Source organism: Geotrypetes seraphini, chromosome 16 (genome assembly GCF_902459505.1).
Source record: "Geotrypetes seraphini chromosome 16, aGeoSer1.1, whole genome shotgun sequence".
Taxonomy (NCBI): Eukaryota; Metazoa; Chordata; class Amphibia; order Gymnophiona; family Dermophiidae; genus Geotrypetes; species Geotrypetes seraphini.
Window position 1 is genome coordinate 53309865 of NC_047099.1, and position 18155 is coordinate 53328019.

At 44.6% G+C, this 18155-nt stretch overlaps 1 protein-coding gene across 12 annotated transcripts in view; it reads left to right on the plus strand.

The window, feature by feature from the left end:
- Positions 1–15175, plus strand: part of BRD4 (bromodomain containing 4) — a 180788-nt gene extending 165613 nt beyond the window's left edge. For all 12 annotated transcript variants that reach the window (XM_033925117.1, XM_033925120.1, XM_033925118.1 and 9 more), the window contains 7 exons: positions 143–649; positions 5793–5905; positions 6109–6274; positions 6848–6978; positions 7585–7790; positions 8852–9110; positions 9341–15175. In XM_033925117.1, the coding sequence (XP_033781008.1) occupies positions 143–649; positions 5793–5905; positions 6109–6274; positions 6848–6978; positions 7585–7790; positions 8852–9110; positions 9341–9409 (1451 nt within the window). In that variant the 3' untranslated portion in view covers positions 9410–15175. The remainder of the gene's footprint in view (positions 1–142; positions 650–5792; positions 5906–6108; positions 6275–6847; positions 6979–7584; positions 7791–8851; positions 9111–9340) is intronic.
- Positions 15176–18155: the final 2980 nt, after the last annotated feature.

The window sequence follows — 18155 nt, forward strand, 5'->3', positions numbered from 1 at the left end:
GGTAGACCATTTTACTTGCACTGGACTGCACAAGGCCTGATCAAAAGCCAAGACCCTCTTCTCGGCTTCTCCGCTAGTAATCTGGTAGTGGTAAAAGTATTGAGTAGAGATGCTGTGTTCTAACTTGGCCTTTCTCTTGCAGCTTTGCACAATGCACTGCCTCAGCAACCCTCCAGACCCAGTAACCGAGCTGCAGCACTCCCCCTGAAGCCTTCCCGCCCCCTTCCTGTGTCACCCACCATAGCCCAGCAGCCCTTGCTCCCTCAGCCTCCCTTGCCCCAGCCACCCCAAGTCCTCCTGGAAGACGAGGAGCCCCCGGCGCCCCATCACAGCCTGCCCCTCAGTACCACTCAGATGCAGCTGTACCTGCAACAGCTGCAAAAGGTGCAACCACAAGTCCCCCTCCTCCCATCAGTGAAGGTGCAGTCTCAGCCTCCCCCTCATCCTGCTGTGCAGCCACCGCCTCACCCTCAGCTGCAGCCACAGCAGCAAAGGCCCATACACATGCAACCAATGCAGTTCCCGGCCCACATTCAAGCCCCTCAGCCACCACCCCAGCAGCAACAGCAGCAGCAGCAAGCGAAACCTCAGCAAGTCATCCAGCATCACCCGTCACCGAGGCACCACAAGCCTGACCCTTACACAACCGGTGAGTAGTGGAACTTGCCTGCTTAGTACTCCATTCAGAGTGGGTAAGGTTTTGTGTCAGGGTGTTTTATATTCATCCTTGCTGTTGTTATAGAAGATGAAATAATAAATGAATTTCCAGTGCAATAGGTGAGACATTCTAGCCAGTAGGGTTATTTCCCTTTAGTCACATGGTTGCAGAAGGAATCCATTCCGGAATTTTCACTCTGCTTCTATAGTACTGTACTTCACATATCAGTTTAGCGCCCTCTACAGTTTTTTCCTTCTGCAACGCATGGATGCAGTTGTGCGTGTTCTGCTCTGCCCATTTTATTGCTTTAATTCGATGTAATTTCATCCCCTTTTCAGGTAATTTAGTGCTTTGAGCAATTTTAAAGCTCTGCTTGCTTGAGAATTCACAGACTTCGGTCTGTAGCTGACAGGCCGATCCATTTTTGGGTACCTGTTGGCCAGCCTTCATAATTTTATCTGGAACTCAGGGCTGACCCTGAAGTGGCTCACCTACTGCTAATTAGGGGTCAAGCGCAGGCTATTTGGCGCCCTTAGGAGGCTCAGCGGTGTCTCGCAGGCTTCCTGCTGCTTCGTCACACCTCTGCCCATTCTGGTGCGCTTCCAATGGTCCGCAAGGGTGAAGGTATAGTCAGACATTGGAGTCTGACTGGCAGCCCGAAGATCAGCTTTATACGAACATTCCCAGCTTTGTGGCAGTGATTATTCTCATCCAGCTACTATGTGAGAGCTGAATGCAGGCTTGCAGCTTTTCTAACTGATCTTCTCAGGTCACAGTGAGTACACAAGTTGACAGCCTGTGAGAGACATCGGGGAAGGTGTGAAAAGTGGGGTTTTGAGTGTTTCTGAATGTTCCCCCCCCCCCTTCTGAAAAACCTTCCAATCGCCATTTTTAACGTTTGGGAAATGTGAAAAATATTGCAATTTTTGGTGCAAATTTTTTTGATGGTGGCCATCTTGGATTTTTAGCAATTTTAATTTCTAAAGCTCCCTGCTTCAAATCTGCAAAAAATTGCCTTGAAACTTTCTGGGATGGAGTCCTTGGGCTCTCCTATTGTGGATTCTTTCCAGAATTGCCCTTTTAGAGCTTTTTGCACTACATGTCACATGGTGCAGCGAGGAGGGGGGGGGGGGCGGCGCAGTGTCCATCTTAGCCTCTTCCCTGATGAAGCAGGTGACCAAATGCTCAGCTAGCCTGGCGGGGCGGACTTCATGGTTTTCGGGGCTCGGCATGACTGGTAATTCCATCCGCCTGGCTGCGTACCCTGCACAGCCTCAGAAAAGCTCAGTTTCTTTAGCACTCTCCAGACCAGTAGAGGTTAATCTTACAAGCGGGTATATATATCATCATGACCAGCAGGTGGAGACTGAAACAAAACTGTGGAATAGTACATAAGACATACCTTCCCCTATTCCTATCAGTCTTCTTTCAGTCTCCAGCAGGTGTTGAGTGAGCTTTACCCATCTCCCTTGGTAGGGCTATTGGAATTTGTTTAGGGTTTTCTAGTCCCCATTTTTGGCCGGATTGAGCTTGGGTGGGCCCTGTTTAGGGGGTCCGTCCGACCTTGGGGGTGTCAAACCCAGCGGGTCTCGTGCTGGGTCCCTCCCCCCATTTCCTCCACCTCCCCACATTTTTTTAGAGGAGCCTCAGCAGTAAGCCTTTCCCCCTAATTCAAGCAAGGCATATTGTTTTAAGAGCCTGGAGTCTGTTCTGTGAAAAAAAAAAATCCTGAGGTAGTATTGGTCTGAAGGGTTACTGTCCCTTTAACTTTGCAGTATTTTACCATATTTTTTTGTTAACCGGCACTTTTGTTTTAGCTAGGTCGCATATGGAGCAATGAGCACTTTGCAGGGGAAAAAGAGTTCATTGTGCTCCAGACGAAAGCGGTGTACAGGCCAGTGTGGTAGCGGAACTTTATCGGCAGCAACTGCAGGCACACAGAGCTCCCCGCCGCTGGTGCCTCGTGAGTCGGCTGGAAGCAGTGGGGAAGCCCGGTCTTCCCCCACTGCCCATGGAGGGTTTTCCTCAGCCAACAACGGTAAGGGTACAAAGGATTCCCTTTCTGCCGGCTCGGGACTCCCGCTCAGCTGATTTTTTAACAATGGATGCCGGCTTACCTGCTTTAGAGCTGGGACAGTTCAGACTTCCCAGCTGCTACAGGCCCTGGAGGGGTTGTTTTTGGCGGGAACTTCACCATTTTCTCAGTCTGGCCCCTCCATTTTGTCTGCAACCTCAGGTGACCTTCCCCCTGTATTGGAAAAACAGGGGCAGGTTTCAGCTGGGTCCCCTGCTGTGGCAGGAAGTCCCTTGGGACCTCCGAGGGGGTTTTCCCTTGATTTAATTTTTGCATTGTGCAGAACCTATTTTCAGGCGGCTGGGGGTCCCACGTGCGCACAGGGGGTTTCCTCTGCACCCCCTGTGGCTTTGCCTCCCTCTTCTCCTTTGGCATTCTCTCTTCCTCCTCCCTCATCCAAGCACCCGAGGGTGGCTTGGGATGAGGATTGGTGGTCCGAGGAGCGTGGCAATCTGGATGTGGATCTGGACCCTTTTGAGAAGTTCCAGGATCCTCTCGAGGGGACGGCCGCTGGCGGCGGGTTTCCCACCTTCCAGCAAAGAGGTGTCCGTGGTGGCGCCTTTTTCAGAGGGATGAGCTACCAGACTTGATTCAGCAGGTCTCATCGGTGCTGCATTTTGAAGAAGCACCACCGGAGACCCCGCGTGTGAGGGACCCTCTTCATAGGGGGATCTGTAATGTTTCACGCTTTTTTCCTATGCATCAGGATATTCGGGATATTGTACTGGCGCAGTGGAATACGCCGGAGGTGCCTTTCAGGTTAGCGCGCGCGTTGCTCGTTTGTATCCCATCCCAGAGGGGGATAGGGCTACTTTAAAGTCGCCAGTGATGGGCGCGGTGGTCTCAGCAATTTCTAAGCGGCATACCGTGCCTGTTGAGGGCAGTTCTGCCTTACGGGACTCTGAGGAGTGTAAGTTGGAGATCATTCTTAAGCAGAATTTTGATGTGACTGCCTTGGGGGTTCAAGCGGCTATTTGGGGGGGGGGGGGGGCTGGTGGCTTGCGCCGTGTTTCGGTGGGCCGAGCATGTCCTGGATCGTGAGTCTGATGACTGGTCCTTGTTGGATCAGGAGGTGGCTAAGATTGTGATGGCTTCCTCGTTCCTCTTGGATGCTCTCTATGACTTGGTGTGGACGTTGGCCAAGTCTACGGCTTTTGGAGTGGCCGCGTGACATCCCTTGTGGCTTTGTGCTTGGTCGGCGGATGCCGCGTCTAAAACTAAGCTTACCAAATTTCCCTTTCGGGGGTCTTTTTTGTTGGAGAGGAATTAGATAAGTTGATTTAGACTCTGACTGATTCTAAGGTGACACGCAGCTCCTGATTGGTAAGGCCCGACTTTAGTACAGGAAGAGTCGGTCGGAGCATACAGCGAGTGATTTCCTTCACTTGCCGGCGCTCTGGCTGCTCTCTCCCGCTGCCCTCTCCAGTCTCCCCCACGAAAAACCGTATTTGCGGTTTTTCAAGATTCGTGGGGGTTCCTGGAACGGAACCCCCGCGAATATCGGAGGAGTACTGTATTCAGTGCTTCTCAATTCTTGGGTATTAACTGTAGAGAGTGCTAAACTGATCAGTGAAGTAATATAGAGGCAGAGTAAAAAATCTGAAGTGGATTCCTTCTGCAACCATGCAACTAAAGGGAAATAACCCTACTGTCTAGAATGTCTCACCTATCTACTAGAAAAGAGCTTACCAGGGTAAGTACATAATCTCTTTTTAGTGCTAAGGACTGGAAAACCAAGCCTTTCACTTAACTACAGAATAGGTACAGCACAGGGGTCTCAAAGTCCCTCCTTGAGGGCCGCAATCCAGTGGGGTTTTCAGGATTTCCCCAATGAATATGCATGAGATCTATGTGCATGCACTGCTTTCAATGCGGCATCTGTGGGGAAATCCTGAAAACCCAACTGGATTGCGGCCCTCGAGGAGGGACTTTGAGATCCCTGGTATAGCACAAGCAGCAGTAACGCAGGTGAATTTCCTGTGACATTGCTTTTTAATCCCATGCACCGTGTTTTCCTTGTCCCTTTTCCCCATTGTGTTCTGGCAGGAGTGGGATTGGAAGCCGAGTCTTGGGGAGACCATGATCTTGTACCCTCTGTGATGCAGCATTGGTGATTTCTGTTAAGATTTTGTTTGGGGTGTTGGTTTTTTGGGGGTTTTTTTTTGCATAAATTGCTGGCTGACTGCTGATGCACTGTTACATTACATTAGTGATTTCTATTCCACCAATACCTTGCGGTTCAAGGCGGATTACAAAAGAAGTTATCTGGCCATTTCCAGAGGAATTGAAGAGTAGAGCGAGATGCTTCAGAGAATTGGAATGAGTCTTGAGGTGTTAGTTTGTCTTCAAGGATTTCTTGAATAGAATGGTTTTTATTTCTTTTCTGAACGATTTGTAGTCTTGGGGTTATTATCAGGAAATTGGAAAGTTGGTAGTCTATTTTTGCTGCTTGAGTGGCTAGAAGGCCATCGTACAGTTTTTTTCATTTGACGCCTCTGATTGGGGGATGAGTGAACGGTTTGTCAGTTCTCCTGTGTCTGGCTGAGGTAGTTTGGATTAGGCGGTTGTTTAGGTAGGCTGGACTATCTCTGTTTATGGTTTTAAATAGTAGGCAGTAGAATCTGAATTGTACTCTTGCTTGTATTGGGAGCCAGTGTGAATCTAGGTATGCCGCCGTGATGTGGTCGTGTTTCCTCAGTGAATAGATAAGTCTTAGCGCTGTGTTTTAAACTGTTTGTAGTTGTTTTATCATGGTTTTGGGGCAGGGGAGCTAGAGGATGTTGCAGTAGTCTAGAAGACCTAGGACTAGGGACTGGACCAAGAGCTGGAATTGTGTTCTGTTGAAGAATTATCAAACTTGCCTTAAGTTTCTCATGACCGTGAATGATTTTTGTATTGTTTTGTTGATTTGTGGTTGCATGGTACAGTATCTGTCTATTGTCATTCCCTTTGTTATAGTTGGGGTTTTATTATTTTTGAGGAGAATGAATTTTGTCTTGTCTGGGTTCAGTTTCAGTTTGTGGTTATTCATCCATGTTGTAACTGTTTCAACTGTTGCAGGTCACCTGAGGGAAGCCCCCTCTCCTCTCATGATGCATTCCCCACAGATGCCGCAGTTCCAGGCCTTGGTTCACCAGTCACCACCTCAGCAAAACATCCAACCGAAAAAACAGGTAACAAGGGAACCACAAGGCATAGGTGCACAGTTTATATCTGTATATGCTGTTAAGCTGTGACAGCCTGTGCTTAAATCCCAGCCCCCTTCTCCCCAATCAAGCTGGAGGGGCTCAGGAAGTTTGTAGCTTTAAGGGATGAGAGGGAATATTTCAGGCTATGAAGATGTTGTTTGACCCCCATGTGACTTTTTTTTCTTTAGCCGGAAATGAGGGTTGCTTCTGTAGTACAATCCCAGCCAATAACAGCAGTAAAAGAGGAAAAAATGCCATCACCGGTTATTCGGAATGAGCCATTCAGTCCACCACTGCGCCAGGAGCCTCCAAAGCATCCCGACAGCCTCAAGCCACCCGTGCACATTCAACAACGTAAGTCTTGGACAGACTGAGCAAAACCTCCGCGTTCCTCTCCTGACTTCCTTCACCTCTTTTGCCCCTCCATTTTCCATCCTGCTGCTCTAGTTAAGTAACCTGATGCATAGGGATAAGTTAATTAACCAAGAATGAGGCACAGAGAAAAAAGTAACTCAGATTCCTTTATGAATTGATATTCTAGACTTGATTGGCGTTCTAGTTCATCAGTAGCTGTTGTTTGACTTCTACTCCTCCCCAGGAGTACTGATAAAGTTTGGAGTCACTCTTGCTGTTCCTTCTCATGTGTCTGAACACAGAGTTAATTGGGCCTGAATGCTGTGTTCTTTTTTGTTCGATTCTCCTCAGTACATCACTTCCTGTACCTGCTTGTCTTCTCCGCCAGCACAGCATGTACTAAAAGCTTGAGAGGGAGGAAAGTAGCAAGGCCAAAATGTACCCTCTAACTTGAAATGTGCAATGTTTTCCTTAGCTTATGCTTGGATACTGCAGCATCAAAGTGCACAGTGAAGCTTGGGATGTGTTCCTGACCTGATGTTAGATGGAAAATTTTCTCCTTCTGTTTTCCAGGGCCAGAAATGAAACCCATGGATGGGGGAAGACCTGTAATAAGACCCCCTGAACAGACTGCTCCCCCACAGGGGCTCCAAGAGAAAGAAAAACAGAAGCAGGAGCCCAAAACTCCTGTGGCGCCTAAAAAGGTAATAACATGCACCAGCCAAAATATATTAAGAGCTCAGGTCCGATACTTAAGGCCCTCTTCCCTCATAAAACCCATTGCAAAGCAGAAAGCTCATTAACAGATGGTAAAGTGAGAATATTCTTCTAAGACTAAGATGATCTTTTGGATAAACACTTCTGCATGTTCCTATAAATACAAACCTTGGAAAATATGAGAATGTATGAGATTTAGAGGTATGGTGATCAATCCTCTTGTTAACTAATAAACTTTCTCTTTGAGATATATTTATTCATGACCGCGTCATTTCCCAGTTCCAAAGAAAAGCTATTTCCTAAACCTATGTTTCAAAACTTTTATTAGGGGTTCTTTGGGAATTATTTTGTCATTTGATCTGTATTTCTACATATCCTTATGGACTAACACTGTAGTTTCACGACTTTGGAGAGGAGACTCAATGTGTTGAATAAACTTTTAGGACCCACTTGCTTTGTTCTTTAAAGGGTCACTTAGTGTTATGTTCCAAAAGTTTGGATTTTGGAGTAAGCTGGAAGATTGGAGGTGACTATAGTTGACTATTACAAGGGTTTTTACTCGGTTTGTGAAGTCTCCTATCTTCCCCTGGTAGGATCTGAAAATCAAGAACATGGGTTCCTGGGCGAGCCTGGTGCAGAGGCACCCCACCACGCCCTCTTCAACTGTGAAATCCTCCAGCGATAGCTTTGAGCAGTTTCGGAGAGCTGCAAGAGAGAAAGAAGAACGGGAGAAGGCGCTGAAAGCCCAGGTGGAGCAGGCGGAGAGAGAGCGGCTGAGGCGGGAACAGGAGCGGATGAGGTAAGACCTAATGAGCACAGTTAAGGAGAGGGAGTTGAAAGACTGTGGCTCAGTGCAGAGCTTCCAGGTTCCATTGGTTCAGTCTTTACCTAAGCACTCGGTTACCAGCAGCAATGATTTGAAAATCCACACTCCATGAGCATTATTATTATTATTAGGATTTTTTTATATCCCGCCTATCAAGGTTATCTAAGCGGTTTTTACAATCAGGTACTCAAGCGTTTTCCCTCTCTGTCCCGGTGGGCTCACAATCTATCTAATGTACCTGGGGCTATGGAGGATTAAGTGACTTGCCCAGGGTCACAAGGAGCAGCGCTGGATTTGAACCCACAACCCCAGGGTGCTGAGGCTGTAGCTTCAACCACTGCGCCACACACTCCTCCTAATGTTTTGCAGTCCATTTTAATTTAGAGAAGGTGGAGAACGTTTTCAGGAGGTCAAAGACTGGTGCAATGTTATGGCTTAGTAGGACAGGTGTAACGGTGATATAGTTCTTTGGGGGTTGAATTAATAGAGCTAAGGATTTAGGAAGAACCTTTATAAACTCTTAACTTGCCATTTTATTGAGCTTTTTCAGCAAAGGAAAAAAATGCAACAAATTACTCAAAATTGGAAAGATTATACTAAATTAAATTATACATTTTGGTGGAATTCAGTTTGCCACATATATAAGATGGAAAAGATGATAGCGTTACAGCAAGGGAATATTCATAATTTTAAGAAAATATGGGGGCCATTGACTAGCACATGGGTAATATATAGGTGAGATGGGGTTGGGGTGGGGGGAGGGTGGGAACATTGATCATATGAAATAGGTTTATTGGGAAATAAAGGGATATTTATTATATCATAGAGATATATTTGAATGTAAATACAAGTGATGGATGAAAATTGTTTTATTATGTGTAATTCACTTGTTGTAAGAATTTAAAAATGAATAAAGAACTTAAAAAAAAAAAGGTCAAAATGTTGTTCTGATTAAAATCTGCCCATACCCATGCAGTGGTATGGAAGGGTGACACTGGGGCACTCTTACTGACTTTGACCCATGGGTTTTTCAGGAGTCGAGATGATGATGATGCCCTCGAACAGGCCCGAAAAGCTCACGAAGAGGTCCGACGGCGCCAGGAGCAACAACAACAACAGCAGCAGCAGCAGCAGCAGCAACAACAGCAGCAGCAGCAGCAGCAACAGCAACAGGTGTCGGCGGCTCCTGTGCCTCAGGCACAGAGCTCTCAGTCGCAGTCCTCCCAGTCCATGCTGGATCAGCAGAGAGAGATGGCAAGGAAACGGGAGCAGGAGCGACGGCGCAGAGAAGCAGTACGTCTCCTTGGCATTGAGTGAAAGCAGCTTGACTAGTTCCTTAAGAGACCCTGGCAAAATTAGGCTCTGTAGTTCCATTGTGTAACTTTCCGCTCCTGTTTTGTTCGGTTTACCAACTGAAATCCATTATTTTGTCCCTTTTCTGGAGCGGATGCCACTCCCAACAGAACATCCTGAACTGTGGTGTTTATTCTGTAAAATAAAACCTGTATTTCTTTGTTTTCCAGATGACGGCTACCATTGACATGAACTTCCAGAGTGATTTGCTGGCGATATTTGAAGAGAATCTTTTCTAAGAGCTCCTGTTTTTCTTCTGCTGACTCTTAAGTTTTTAGGGGTTTTTTGTTTTGTTTTTCCAGCAAATCTTTGACTCTCTCATAAGTGTTAACAGTGGTCAGGGAGGGAGGCAACGGAGGAGCATCGTCCGAGCAAAGCAGTGGCCTCCTCTGCGTGAGACAGGTGAACGGATATTTCAGTCCAAGCCTCTGGAGGACTTTTAAGAGTTTTGCCTTACGAAATTTGACTTTTAATTCCCCTCGACACACATCCAACCCCCCTCTGTCTCTCTCCCTCTCTCTCTCTCACATCTATGTGCATTTGCACTGATTCTCAGAAGAAAGATGAGAATTGAGCAGAGTATATGTTGGCTGTAGGACCTCAGTAGCAGCCATGGCTGAAAGAGACAAGCTTATTTGGAATGTCATCTCTGCCAAATGTTTCCACAATATATCCAAGACTGCACACACTTTTTACCTACTTGTTTTGGTTTTTTAAAAAATTGTAATTATTTCTATTTTAATTTGCCTCCCACTCTTGTTTTCCCCCCCCCCCCCTTGGAGTGCAAACGTAAGCTGGGTCAGCCTCAGTGGAGAGGCTTCTGGCAGAAGGAAGAGAACAAGGGAAGCTCTGGCTAGCAATGGGAGGGAAACACAAACCCTCATCTCTCTATCTCTCTCTTTTTCACACATGCGCTGTTGGGGTGGGGGAAGGTCTCCCCCATCCCTTTCTTTCAGCACTGATTTGACTTTGCCTTTAACCTGACCTTCCACTTGCCTTTTAGTCTTGTCCTCTTTAAAAAAATAATAATAATAATAAATAAAAAAAAAAACACAAAAAAAATAAATAACATTGAAAAAAAGCCAGTGGGATTCTGCTTCACAACCTTCAGTATAATTGTTCTGCACGTGGCAAAGAAAAGGAGCGTGAAGCAGTACTGACAGCTGAAAATTAATGATAGAAAACATTTTCTCCTTGAGAACCAGCTTTTTTGTTCTTGCACCTTGCTGGGAAGAACCTGAAATTGGAGCTAACCTTATACCAACCAAAGTCCGTTTCTTGTAATCTTGTATTTTGGGGTTATTTGTTTATATATATAAATATATAGATAGATAGATAGCTATCTCCAGAGGAAACAGTGGTGCCTGATCCAAGATGGATCTGGTGGTGTGGCTCGTTCTTGTCGGTATTGTGCAGAGGAGAGACCGCAGGCGCCCAGCAGGATCTGGCCTTACCCGTCATTAGTATTGCATTGTGACTGTATTGTATAGTGAATATAGTTGGCATATATTCGTTTGAGAGGATGGCTTTGGTGGGAAGGGGAGAGGAGAGTTAATTCTGGGGAGGGCAAAGTGTTTGGCAAAAACCCACAAAATTGCAGACTCCCTGCTTTTATTTCCAGCCTTCCATATAGTTGGTATTTTAAACTATAAAGCCAGAAAGCTGCAGTTTTGGTTTGTTTTTTTTCTTTTTAATTTTATACTGTTGAGAATTGTTTCCATTTTTTTAGCAGATGCATTCTCAGAGCACTAAAAGGCAGTGTTTTAGCCAGGTTGTCTGCAGTAGAAGTGAGAGTTGTCCGTTTAAAAATGGTGGCATGCCGACAACTTCCATTTAAGTCCTTCACAGGGGCTGTGAGTCACCTGTTTTGTTCTTACTGTGTTTTGTGTTTGGGTCTTTTATTTTGAAATAAATTAAGCTGTTTAAACTTTATGTGCCATAAATACCCACTATACAGTACAATACTGGCATGTCAGTATTGGCCAGTCTTTTCTGGAGTCAACCATTGGTTTTATTTTAATACCGTAAAAGATGCATTTTGGTCTGTATTGATCATGAAATAAATTTCTTTACAAAAGAAACGAGAAAACGCTGATGTTAACAACCTAGCTGGTGTCTTATTCAACCTTTTCTTTCAGTCCTGCCTTGGCTGGAGATGAGAGGCTGGCACACCTTTGGGTTCCTAGCGCAGTGTTTCTTCCCCTAGCTCCTCGTGTCCATGCCATTTGAGAAAACAGGGCAGAGCAGAAGGGTGCTCCTTCAGTTCGCTAATGGGACAAGTGGAGAAGAGGGTTTTTTTTTTGTTCTTGATGTCATATTAGCACTCCGCATGTATGACATCTCAGATATGCAATGAATTCTACTAAGTATTAATCCTAAAACCCAAGATCATCTTGTGACAGCGCTGCTCAGATGATTGGGGGGTTTCAGACCTGTGCTTTCTGTTGTATCTAATTCAAGTTGTAAAGCAAGAAGACTCGTCCATCATTGTCTTGGTGCTGCTGTGATGATTAAGGAATGAGGACCTTGGGAGGGTTAATGCTCTGACTTCAGCACCACATTTGGATACACTTTGAACACTGCCGTATAACAATGAAAGGCAAAGTTCAGGATGAGTCTTTAATGAAACAGGCTAACTGACACCATTCCATGGTCATATTTATTTCACTTTTGTCAGTCTTGTCTGTTCCAGAGTGGACACATCCTGAACTCTACACAACACTCTCACATTGTGGGATCTAATCTTGAGTGTGCCAAAGTGTATGTGTAACCAGAAAACTGAGCCAGTTCAGGTCAGGGGTTCAGAATAACTATTGACGTAGCCCAATAATGAAGTCCAGATAAGTTGAGGGTTGACTCTTGTTAGTTTGATAGGCTTGTGTATGAAAAATACCTCGCTGTCTTGAGTTTGGAGAGAGAAGGGAGGGATAGTCCACTTTGACTGGTCGAAACGCCCTTCCAGCCTGAAACGGGTAGTGCATTTTCTTGATCAACTTTCTGTCGGTGCTAGAGCTAAGCCTTCAGCCGATCTATATGAGAACCTTGCTTCTTTGCCTCTTTAAGTATACAGGCCCTTTTAACTTGCTATAAAATAAGTTAGGAATACACACGTACATATATCATGAATCCCAAGAGCTGGATTTTGCCAGTGGCATTAGCTTGTGCGATACCAAGCCAGACTAGTTACCCAGGTGAAAGGTAGTGGGAAGTAAAGGGGAAATTCAAGATGTTAGTAGACTTCTTTGGCTGGAAAGTCTTTGAATGGGGATGGCAGTATAACCCTGGAAAAACTAATTTAATCATTCTTGGGACTCATCTCCCCATCACCACCACCACCATACATTCCCGAAGGGAACTAAGTAAGAGTCTGTACAAATCCTCACCTGCTGACGTGAAGATTGGCTTGTATACAGCACCAAAGTGATTTCCTGAGATTTATCTATTCCATTTCTCCTCGTCTGTGCTGTGTGCACTTAACAGAGGTGGTGAGGGGTGGGGATAAAGTACCTGAGGAAAAACATATATACTGTATGTACGATGAATCATACCAGGCCTTTAATCCAGAATAAGAGTGGCAATTTGGCAAAGCCCTACTGTAACTGCTCCTGTGTATTCAAGGACAGTGCTTTTTCATTCAGTAGACTGAGGCCACTGTGATTTTATTTATTTGGCATAGATTTCTTCAGACTTGCTTGTGGTACTCCAAAATTATGCCCAAAAAACTAAGCCTGACTTTCTCTCCTATGGCTGGACCCCACTTTCTCCTTTCCTTGCTGGAAAGCCAAATAAATCCCATGCATTTTAATACTTGGAATGAAAAGTGTGTGCATGCTGTCTGGAAGGGGCTCTGTGACCAGGACTAGTCAGAAATGCACTAATGCAATCTCGATCAGTGGTTCCCAACCCCTATCCTGGAGGACCACCAGGCCAATTGGGTTTCCAGGCTAGCTCTAATGAATATGCATGGAGCAGATTTGCATGCCTGTCACTTCTATTATATGCAAATCTTTCTCATGCATATTCATTAGGGCTAGTCTGAAAACCCGATTGGCTTGGTGGTCCTCCAGTACAGGGTTGGGAACCACTGATCTCAATCTAAATGGGATTTGCCTTACTCTAGTCTACTGTATAGCATACAAGGAATGTGTATGGCTTGTGGCAGGCAATGCTTGGGAAAAAGGAAATTTGCTAAGATTTAAGATACAGTAGAACTAGTGTGTTCATCTCCGGCAAGGTAAGTGAATCGGTGGGAGATTGTACAAACGGCGAGACACCTGGGCCAACTTGCCTTAGCTTATAAAGAAAGGGTGGAAGAGGTCTGGGGTTTTAAAGAAAAGACACAGTATAGTGTTTAGCTAAGAGGCAGGAGATTAGATGAGGTTTTGCCTTACCGCCTGCTTGGCAAGCAATGAACTTGGTTTGGGGCAAACCCCCCAAAATTAGAATTTGCCATCTTCAGCTGCCATGCTGGGACACAGGCACTCATCGGCCACCATAGCTGGCCTTACAGCCAAGTCAGGAAACTTTTAACAGGGCAACCATTTGCATGTGTATTGCTAAACAACTTTAAAGTGGTTAAAAGAAGATGCTAAAATGTAGAATGGCAATTATAATAGACTAAAATTAACAAGCACATAAGAGATGGGAAAAATTTCAGATTTCTAATAATTGTATTCCATTCTCTGCTTTGGTCACTGTAAAGGAGAGAGAAGCAACCTCCAGGCACATCCCATTCTGATAAACAGACGTTTCATCCTCTGCAAAGGGATTCTTGAATAGGATGTGCTTAGGGGGCCCATGCGTCTGTCCTAACTCATGGAAAGATTGGCATCTGTAGGTATTACTAGTGGAGCAAGCTGTCAGCTAGTTTTAAGACAGTGCAGTATTCATTATTTTTCTCCCCACTCTTCATCTAATAGCACTTTCAAAGTTTGGAGTATTTTTTTCTCCTTTTTATTTTCTCTCCTGCCTTTTTGTTTTTAAGCTCAGGGGTTTTTAAGTGGGTACATTAGAGGATGCATCACTTCTTGAAAGAGTGACATAAATGAAAATGACTCATTCATACTGTACATACAAAAAATCCACAAACTATAAAAAAATATTAAAATAACTGAAGTGCTGGAGGAACTTCAAAGAATAAAACACCTTACGATGTAAAATACAAAATTTAACAAATATATAATTTATATGTATGCGAAGAACAAACAAGGAATGTATTAAGTCCGTAGCAAATATTTAGTCTTTTATGTTTAATCACTTTTTTTCTTTTTTTTTTATGTTTAGAATTTGCCAAAATTTCCTCTGTAGTTGAGGGCTTTTTGTTTTTCCCACTTACTGGTAGTGATTTCCAAATTAATGTGTAAATTTCTTATCGTTTGCCAGGCTCTGGAAATGTTTACAGTTGGACACTTTGTGTATTCTGATCTTTTGTAATTTTAAGTATCATTGCAGTTTAATAATTCTTTTTTATTGTTTTACGTGTACTTTTATTCTCTCCTGTACATTTTGGGTTCCCTTCCCCACCCTTGGGGTTTTTTTTTACACGTCACTGAATGAGCTGTAGAAGGTGATAATGACTTATAAATGGTTCAGTTTTTCTGCCAAAGGTATTTTTGCTAGTCTTTTGTTTTAAGCTGTTTAGACTTTGAGTTGTAATTTTGAACTGATATGCTGTCTAATCTGGGTTCAGATCCCCCACCTAAGAAGTTTTGAATGCAGTCTTGCTAAGGCAGTCTAGTCTATGTTGTACATTGAACCATTTGCCTCCCCTCCTCCCCCCTCATTTCACCTCCAACGCTTCTGTACAAGCCAGGCTACAAGGAGTGTACAATCCTCATGTCCTTATAATGCACGGATCACTGGGCAGATAACGGCAGTCAATTGAAGACTTGTATTAAACACTTAGACGTTTGTAGAAGGGAATTCATAGAATTTTCACTTATATACTAAAGTTTTTTTGTGCAGTTCTCATTGCAAAAAAAAATAAACATTTGTACTGAATATGATGTTAGCTATGTCTGCATTTTCATTTATTTTGGCATGGATTCTGCCAGGGTCAAGTGTATTCAGGCCCATTTTAGAAAAGACATAGAAGCTGGAATTAAGACATCCAGGTCAGGACATTTTGAATTCCACTACTATTTTGGAACAAAATCTGTTGATGTACTGAATGGGAGAAATGGAAGCTTAAGCCCCCCCCCCCCCCCCACCTAAAACAGATGGGGTTTTTTTCCTAACACTGTCAGTCACTGGTATCCCTTGCCAGTAAGGCTTTTTGGGGAAACAAAAAAAAACCCATAGTGGGGATTAAGGGGGAAGCCTCTCCTGATCCCTCCAGTGGAGTAATGCTCCAGTGCAGCAGTTTACCAAAACGTGCTTGATGGCAGGTGTAAATCCTGATCTGTTTGGACATTGATGTTTATTTTCTGTTGAGGAAGGTGAACAAACTTGTACCTTTCAGGCACGTCCTAGTCCTCCCCAAAACATGCCCAGACCATGTCCCCATGCCATTTGCACGCACTTGGGTTTTTCACAGGCATATTCTATCTTTGTAAAATAGGAACGTAAAAGTTTATTTTGCATAAACATATCTGAAATGCAAATAGCTCTTCTAAAATGCAGGGCTTTTGTATATTATAGTAGTACTAGTATTTTAGCCCGTTACATTAACGGGTGCTAGCTATCTGTCTTTCTTCCCCCCCCCCCACTTCCCTGTGCAGCAGCATTTCCCCCCACCCCACTTCCCTGTGCAGCAGCCACAGAAGCAGCTTTCGCTCCCCCACCACTTCCCTGTGCAGCAGTAGCATTTCCATTATCCCCCCTTCTCTTCCCGCGGTCCTGCCCCCACACACACACACTACCTTGTGCAGCAGCAGCATTTCCCCAAACACACACACACTTCCCTGTGCAGCAGCAGCATTTCCCACCCTTCCCTGTGCAGCAGCAATATTTTCCTGCCTTCCCTGTGCAGAAGCAGCATTCCCCCCCCCCCCACACACACACACTTCCCTGTGCAGCAGCAGCATTTGCCGCCGCGTTGAAATTGATAGAAAAGCGCTGCACTGCGCTACCGTTGGCTTCGGCATCTTCTATCCACTGCGGCCAACCCTAGTGGAAACAGGAAGTAGTCAGAGAGGGCGGGCCTCGGACAGAAGACGGCGAGGCCAGCGTTAGCGCGGTGCAGCGCTTTTCTCTTAATTTAAACGTGGGTGAGCTGGGCAGAAGGAGGAGGCTTTGGCAGTGGTGGCTTTGGCGGTGAGGGAGGGGGGAGTCGCCAGCTATGCTGTGTGTCTCCGAGTTGCCTGGCCGCCGCATCTGCATTCTTGCTGGCCACGGACCTACTGATCACAGATCAGAAATCATGGAAGCACGCAGGTAAGTGTGCATGCGCGGCTAGGGTTTTATTATATAGGATGACTAGTTTTGTTTTAAAGTGGGGGGAGGAACAGTTGATTTTATTTCTTTCAACTACAAATGGAATGACTAAGTCAGGGGTAGGAAACTCTGGTCCTCGAGAGCCGTATTCCAGTCGGGTTTTCAGGATTTTCCCAATGAATATGCATTGAAAGCAGTGCATGCAAATAGATCTCATGCATATTCATTGGGGAAATCCTGAAAACCCGACTGGAATACGGCTCTTGAGAACCGGAGTTCCCTACCCCTGGACTAAGTTATCTTTTTTTTCCCTGTTAGTAGTTTCAAAGCTCTTTCTCCTTATCTAAAACCATGTTTTTATAATATTTCTGTTTTGCCTAACACCCAGGGGTTACAAATTATACAAACTTGTGCAAAGACATGTCCCTTGCTACCCATCTAAGTTTGTATTTATTTAATTCATTTTCTAGCCCATTTTCCTCAAAGAGCTCAGAACAGGTTACAGGTTATTTTATTTTTATTGGTATACCAAACCACAAGTACATAATCATTCACAATAACATCCATAACTTTACCTACCATGATCACTTGTGATGTTCCATCATGGTGAATCTATTACTGTGATTCAAAAATCATCTAGTGGCAAACCCAGCCCCTTCTCTCCATGCCCTGACTTACAAATTTAAGCAGGCTTTTACAAAGCTATGCTGTCGAGCAGTGTAAGCTAAAATGCTGAGTGGCTTGGCATTTAGTATACACTGGTCAACAGTGCAGCTTTGTAAAGAACCTTTTAACGAGAACATGGTCCCAGACTAATGACCAAATCTGTTCTTATCTCCTCTAGCTACTAGGAGAATCTTGTCTGGCATCCAGTCTTTCCATTTTCAACAAATCATTTTTCCACGCTGTCACTGGGGGAGGGATAGGGTTGTTGCCAGCAAGCTAATATGCACTTTTCTAGCCAAAAGAGCCACTGCTTGCCCTGGATCGGTAGCATGGAATGTTGCTACTCTTTGGATATTTGCCAGGTATTATTTATTTATTCATTCAGTTTTCTATACCATTCTTACAAGGGAGCTCAGAACGGTTTACATTAATTTATTCAGGTACTCAAGCATTTTTCCCTGTCTGTCCCAGGGGGCTCATAATCTACCTAATGTACCTGAAAGCAGTGCAACATGCAGAAAGTGAAAAAGTATCAACCAAGAGACAAGATTTTGGCCCAACTAGTTTGAGGCCCTCGGTATTATAAAGAATGATTCTTTATGGAAAATTTGTGCCTTAAATGTCCGGCGGTCGAGTCCACAACCACCTTCAGCTCTCACCTCCAGCACAGGACAGACGCACAAGCTGCACTGCTGCCAATGTTTACCTTACATTCTCATCAACGCTTAGTTACCACCACCAATGTTATAACCTTTCACACCATGTTCCTCAATACCACACAAAATGATAGTGTGGTAGCTGTCCTCATAGGAACCTTGTACGGTGTGACTTTTCCAATAAATAAACCAATAATTTCATTTGGATGTGCTAAAATCTCTAGTCATCTCTGATTATGGTCATTTATAAAGTGCCAGTGCTCATATTAAGACAGATAATCTTGACTAC